Source organism: Geospiza fortis, unplaced genomic scaffold (genome assembly GCF_000277835.1).
Source record: "Geospiza fortis unplaced genomic scaffold, GeoFor_1.0 scaffold112, whole genome shotgun sequence".
Taxonomy (NCBI): Eukaryota; Metazoa; Chordata; class Aves; order Passeriformes; family Thraupidae; genus Geospiza; species Geospiza fortis.
The window spans coordinates 28,885,509-28,891,963 of NW_005054298.1; the positions used below are offsets into that span (position 1 = coordinate 28,885,509).

The following is a 6,455-nucleotide window of genomic DNA, read 5'->3' on the forward strand; positions in this document are numbered from 1 at the left end:
TCGGCGGGTGCTGCATCCCGGGAAGAGAGGAACAGCCTTGAGTCGTCCATCCCAGGTAATGTGTGCCCTGCGAGTGCACGGCTTGGAATGCTTGGTGACAGGTTCTGGGTAAGGTCGGCAGTGCCCCGGTTCGGGTTCAGCTTCAGCGTAGCTATTTTTAGTCTACTGCTGTTCATATTGCAGAATTCTCGGGTGTTTTATATGTATTTTATACTCCATACCTCTAAGGTATGGAGTATAAAATAAATAAGTAAGTGTCAGAAACAAACTTCCTACCAAAAGCAAGCTTGCTTTTGCTGGTTAAACAGTGCTATTCTGATTCAGATGATTGCTAAAAAACCCCACTTCATGCCGCTCCCATAAATATCCATAGTCCCAGAAATCATGTGAGTTTTAAGTAAGTAATAGTTTAAGGGTTTTTTAAAAATTATCATTACAAGTTTTACTGCAATAGGACGAGAGTGGCATTGTAGGTAAGTTCTGTCAATTTCCTGGATATATCAGCATATGACATCATCCTTTGTATCTCTGCATGTGTCTGTTGCTTAGAAAACTTTTGAACCTGTTTTCTAATTTCAGCCAGATTTAGGAGATGGAAATGTCTGTCTGGAAACTAATAGATGGGGAGAGGTGGGAATCTGCACTTTGCTTCTAGAAAAAGAGGTGTAGATTACTCCTTCATTACTCTTTCTAGAAGTGTGTGGCTGGGCAGTTGGTATGTGCAGAATTCTTCACTAACCATTACATGAACAAGAAAGAGGAGGAAGATTGTCTGATGTGCGAAGTGGAAAAAGCTCTGGATATTGTCATGGATGGAGAAACTTAATTCAGAGGATAAAAGTTATTAGCTTGGTTTCTTACAGCTTTGCAACTGTAGCTTCTGACATCACAGCTTACTATTTTTTTAAATGTCCCTTCTGTAGCAGGCTTGTGAATTTTGTTTGGACTTGTTTTAAACAAATAGTTCCCAACTGTCCCGTTTACTGATTTCTCTATAAACCATAGCTTGTAGATCTTGAGGTGCTTTCTCCAGAGACCTGCTTCTTTAAAGCAGTTTTTTCCCACATTTGAAAATTGCATATGTTAAATACTCCTGTAACAGCAGTCTCAGTCTTCAAACAGATCTGTTTTATAGGGTAAAAATGAACGTAGGAGTTGCCCACAGCGAGGTAAATCCAAACACTCGGGTGATGAACAGCCGTGGAATGTGGCTGACATACGCGCTGGGAGTCGGCATGCTGCACATTGTCCTGCTCAGCATTCCCTTCTTTAGTGTCCCTGTCGCCTGGACTTTAACTAATGTCATTCACAACCTGGTGAGTACCCTCTCTTGGAACACTGTTTGAACAGTGGTTGTTCATAAATACTTATTTTCAGTAGCAAGGGAAGAGGAAAGTAGCCAGTCTGTATGGACAGTGAAATCCTGCTGTCCAAAACACCACCTCTCCTTGGCCTATCCGCAAAGGATTGGCTGTTTTGGGGAGGAGGGGTGATACACAACTGCTTTCAGTTTAAGCATGAAAGACATGAAATATTCTTTATGTATTCTTTTAAATGGCATTTAATTAGGAAGGTTGCAGACATAAAATCATCATGCCAACCAACTTTCACAATGTTCTGTATATTATTAGACAGCTGTGCTGAATCCATAAACTACCACATTTTTAATTCTTGGACACTATCTACTAATTTTTCCACATATATCTTTTAGTATCCCAAAATGTTTAATTTTAGCAGCCTACCTATTTTCTTTAAGAGAAATGCTTCTATTCTATTTCTTCTAGTTTTGCTTTCTGGCCAAGCTGCATAACTCAGAATACAATGTTGTCACCATACAGGACATTGGAGAAATCTCACTTGAACGCAGTGGGGAAAACTGAACTACTTTGACCCCAGCCCTGAAACCATTTGTTATTCAGAGGGTTGTGACTTGCATGATGACTTTTGTATGCAAAAGATTTTGTGAGCTGCTTTCTGCTCCTCTCCCCAGGATGCTATCATTTTCCTGTAACCACGTTAGGTAGTGCAGCTATCTATATTGGTCCTGCCATGCTTAGAGGAAAGAGGGCCATAACCCAGCAATTTAGATCGTACTTGAGGTTTGCTAGCTCAGCTTTCTAACATTGCCAGCAAAGAAGACAAAAAGATAGTTCCTTCCTTATTGAGGAAAATGATAGTTCACTGAGGATGGGTAATAGCCTCTTGAATGTAAAGTTTTAATTTTTATTTGAGCTTTTTGGTTTGGTAGATAGGTTTAAAACTACTGGTGGAATTGTAACTGTCATTAGAGCGTTTTGTGTGTTATCTTTGACAGCATCAGACATGTCTGACTTCAGAAGATGTTGGCAGAGACAAGTATTACTAAATATTTCCCACATGCCTTACTGAACTCATTGCAAGTAGCTGTAATGACAACAGGGATGAGAGCATGCACTGGCAAGTAGTTTTGTAGTGGAACACTAGAAGATGAGTATAAATTGCACTGTTGGATATTTCAGAAGTTAAATGGCACTTCTTTTGGAAACAATCCTCAAAAGGTTTGACAAAAAAAAAATCTCGGATTTCCACTAATGGAGAACTCTTAGCTAACCTTGAAAGCATTTTGGATGGTTCTTTCTGCAAGTACCACTGGGAAATAAAATGTGGAGTAAGCAGTTGGATCTGTCCTAAAAGTGTCTTTATGGTTATTAAAATAGACGCTGCAAACGTCATGAATCAAAAAATTAATTAAGCAAATCAGTTGTCCTAGGTTCACAGGGTTCTGGTCTGGAGGCTGTTCCAAAAAAAGGTGGAAGGAGACATGAAGTGATTTGCTGATATTTCACCTCCATTATAAGAGTTTGGAAGAAATGTGATTTTTTTTCTATATAAAGCTTTCTTATGGAAATTTTTGTATGTGCATAGAAAGAGAAGGAAATCTTTGATATTGTCTCATAGAGATTCTTCCCTAGAGTTGGTGTGCTCTCTGTGATAGAAAACAAGTGTTTTTTAAAACTGGAAGAGGGTGTACTCTCCTATTTGAAACTAAGAGGCCCAAATTGGTCTTTCAGAACAAACCATACTTGGCATGTTCCCATCAAACAGGAACAGTCACAAGGAAAGTCCGACATGTTTAAGGAGAAGCGGCAAAGAGGTGGACAGATGGTGTTCAGCAGAACGCTTAGTCAGTTTCTAAGGATTTGAAGCTGGTAAGGGGGTGAGAAAGCTTTCAGGAGCTGGTGTGATATTGTCAGTGTTTGTAGGTAGATTTTTGCTTTATGCACACTATACTACTCATCACTCTGTTAACGCTGTGCTAGGAAAGTGGTGATACAAATCCACACTTGTTACAGTGCTTGTTAAAATTCTGTTGCAAGGAATGATGAATGCAAGGAGCTTTTGCCCACTAGTGTAGAAGGCAAGGGAGTGGATTGGATGCCACACAGGCTCAGGCTTTAATTCCGACTCTGCACAGTCTCAGGCAAATCACTTCTTGTCTCTTCCTTCCTCTTCAATAATTTGTCATTACAGGCTAGCAGCTCTTCTGGGTGACAAATCACTCACTCTCCTTTTTTTTAAATTTTATTTTTAAATTTTATAATGCATTGAACAATGTAACAATTATTTTAAAATATTACTAAAAGTGCCTCTGTGTTCACTTTTTGTTTTCCCCAGGGAATGTATGTGTTTTTGCATGCAGTAAAGGGAACTCCTTTTGAAACACCTGATCAGGGCAAAGCTAGGCTACTAACACACTGGGAACAACTGGATTATGGAGTACAATTCACATCTTCAAGGAAGTTCTTCACAATCTCTCCTATAATTCTGTGAGTTCAAAACTGTGTTATAGATCAAGTGACACATAAAGCCATGATTTCAAAAGCTGCAACATAATGGGTTGCAATTTACAGTCTAAAAACATTTTCTGTCTTTTTTTTCTTTTTTGTTTGTTTATTTCTACATCACAGCTGTAGGGACTATTTATTTACAGGCTGTGTAATCAACAGTCTTTCTTCTGCTTTTGACACTCCACATACTGAAGTCAAAGTTTGTAAACAGTTATTAATGGGGCAGGCTTTATTGATTAGAAATGTTGTGAGGAAAACTTACTGTTAACTCTGGAATTTCTTTAAGAGATTGTGAAGTCATAAATATTGAAAATCTAAGCTAATTGCTTTTGTGACAGCATTTATTAACCGTTTTGCAACTTTTGAGCTAGAAATGTGTCAGACCTCAGTAAATGGGATCTGGTGTCAGTTTTGCTTTGTGCATATTTTCTTCTATTTACACTATGCAAATAGCATAGGAATTCTATTCACCTGTCTCTGTTGACAAAAGTGTGGTTGTGTAACTAAGAAAAATCAGATACATATTTAATGTCCGACTCTAAAAGTCTTTCTGTTTGTTCCTGAAGAAAATTTACATGTCCACTTACATGGCAGAGTGAGAGGGGAGGGAAGATCCTGCATGATGTTTAGAAAGTTGGCTCATAAAGGACAGAAACTGAGAAAATATATATAACTCCTCAAGGTGGGGAGAAGTGCTGGAACAAAACAGTAAACTAAGAGTTGCTTTTTAGCACCTTGAGAGGTATGGGAAGAAGAGACTTAGACCATAATTTTGCAGTAGATACTCTAGAACCTCAGGTGAGATATTTAATACAGATACAGATGTTAACCAGTAAAATCTTACTAAAGCACTTCTTTCAACTATGCTTTGTATGTGTTTTAGACAAGGCTGCCATCAGCTAAGCTTGCTCCCTTTTCTCCTGCAGGTACTTCCTGACGAGTTTCTATACAAAGTATGATCCCACACACTTTATCCTCAACACAGCCTCTCTCCTGACTGTGCTTATCCCCAAGCTGCCACAGTTGCACGGTGTTCGAATCTTTGGCATCAACAGATACTGAGCAGAAGGTTCAACACTGGCTGCCCCTGACATGGCTACTGCTGCTCCCCAGGTGAAGGAAACGAGTAGTCTGCTGTGCTGAGTATCTCATCATAGCCAGGGAGAGACGCTTTTACGTCTGAGATACAATTCCTGCTTCCTGCAGCATTGTCTGGGATGAAAATCGACTTTGTAAGAAGATGCCTTCAGATACTTCAATGTGGATTGGAAACGTGTAGAAGAAAGATTTTCATGAAGAACTGGGCAGGCTCAGTTCTAAAGCCTAATCCCCACTAAGACTGTACGTGTGGCTGAGGCAAGTGGCTTGTAAGGAAAGTTCAAGTAACAGCTGAAATGGAGAGCAGAGTTTCACAAATACCCATCATCCATAATGCAGGTGGTAACTTTACATATAAATTCAGAATCCTTGATACTAAGGACTGGTGAGGCCATATTCTTAGATTAAGAGAAATTAGGTAGTTTCTGCTGTAATGGATTGTAAGTGGTTGTGCTTGTTTTTGCATTGTAAAAGTTTGTCCCACAGTAAGTACTGTGACAGCGAGCATAAATTGATGGTATAATTCCTGCTTTCTCTGTTCTTGCGTTTTCTTAGTTTTTTTTTGTCACAATAACTGAACAACATCCTTAACTGCCAGCTCAGGGGAGTTCCACATCAACTCAAGAGCTCAGTTGATGTATGCTTTTACAAGTTGCCACTGTTGTGTTTATTTCATTTTGCTTACCAGGATACTGACTTTTCTATGTGTAAGTGGGACATCCTGAAAAATTGCAATTTCTTTTTAGGTGTGAATTTTTGACTGTTTTCTCTGCTATTCACTGATGGGTTATTTTTCAGTAGCTGAGAGGCCTGTGAGGTGGTGGGGAAAGGCTTGCTGCTGTTGTAAGGGATGGTGCTCTGTTACAGAGCAGTGTCTGAACATGGAAGCTGTGTAGGTTGTAAGCTAGAATAGAAGCTGAACTAGGAGTAGGTGAGTAGGCAAATCACATGGACTAACTATGCTTTTGCAGAAAAAGGTATAGATAACTTGCATGTCTTGGAAATGTGGAGGAATGCTGTGTTTTAGGGGTACTGTGTAGTATGGGGTAATCTTGTATATTGTCAACTCTGGAATTAGAGTGAAGGAGGTACATCTACTGCTCTGAGCGCTTATTTCTCTGTCGTGGAAAAAGGATGAATTTTGAAGTCTGCTGTGTGTCTGCCAGCCCAAACCAGCTCAGATTTAACAGAAGACCCCATATAAGACTTGATTTACATTTTGGTTGCAGTGGCAGCCACTGAGCTGGAAAAAAAAATTAAAAATAATCAAAATACAAGCCTACAGTGGTGTACTTACTTTTTGTTTTCTACAGCAATTTTCTGGCTATTTACTTTATCGATAAAAATGTTTAAAAAAGGGTAATGAGTTACGAATTTTCTTTAGCAATTGGAAGTAATTAGTTCTGTCTGTTGCTTGCATAGAAAGCGGTAACTGGCTGATTTTTAAATAATGGCCATCACAAGGCTGTGCTGCCTTTGGGCAGGGACTGCAAGACACGGCCCGAACTTGGTGTCCCGAGGGCCGGGGTG

General features: G+C 39.5%; 1 protein-coding gene across 1 annotated transcript; it reads left to right on the plus strand.

The window, feature by feature from the left end:
• On the plus strand, positions 1 to 6,207 carry ORMDL1 (ORMDL sphingolipid biosynthesis regulator 1). Its single transcript, XM_005415982.2, has 4 exons — positions 1 to 55; positions 1,136 to 1,316; positions 3,655 to 3,806; positions 4,754 to 6,207. Exons 2-4 carry the CDS (start codon positions 1,143 to 1,145, stop codon positions 4,887 to 4,889), a joined length of 462 nt encoding a protein of 153 aa, XP_005416039.1. The 5' UTR covers positions 1 to 55; positions 1,136 to 1,142; the 3' UTR covers positions 4,890 to 6,207.
• The last annotated feature ends 248 nt before the right edge of the window (positions 6,208 to 6,455 follow it).

Bases quoted from the DNA above. Each gene is read 5' to 3' on its own strand.
- ORMDL1 (XM_005415982.2), top strand. From the start codon at position 1,143: ATGAACGTAGGAGTTGCCCACAGCGAGGTAAATCCAAACACTCGGGTG. The intron at 1,317-3,654 runs GTGAGTACCCTC...TGTTTTCCCCAG, and splicing joins CTAATGTCATTCACAACCTG to GGAATGTATGTGTTTTTGCA. The intron at 3,807-4,753 runs GTGAGTTCAAAA...TTTCTCCTGCAG, and splicing joins ACAATCTCTCCTATAATTCT to GTACTTCCTGACGAGTTTCT.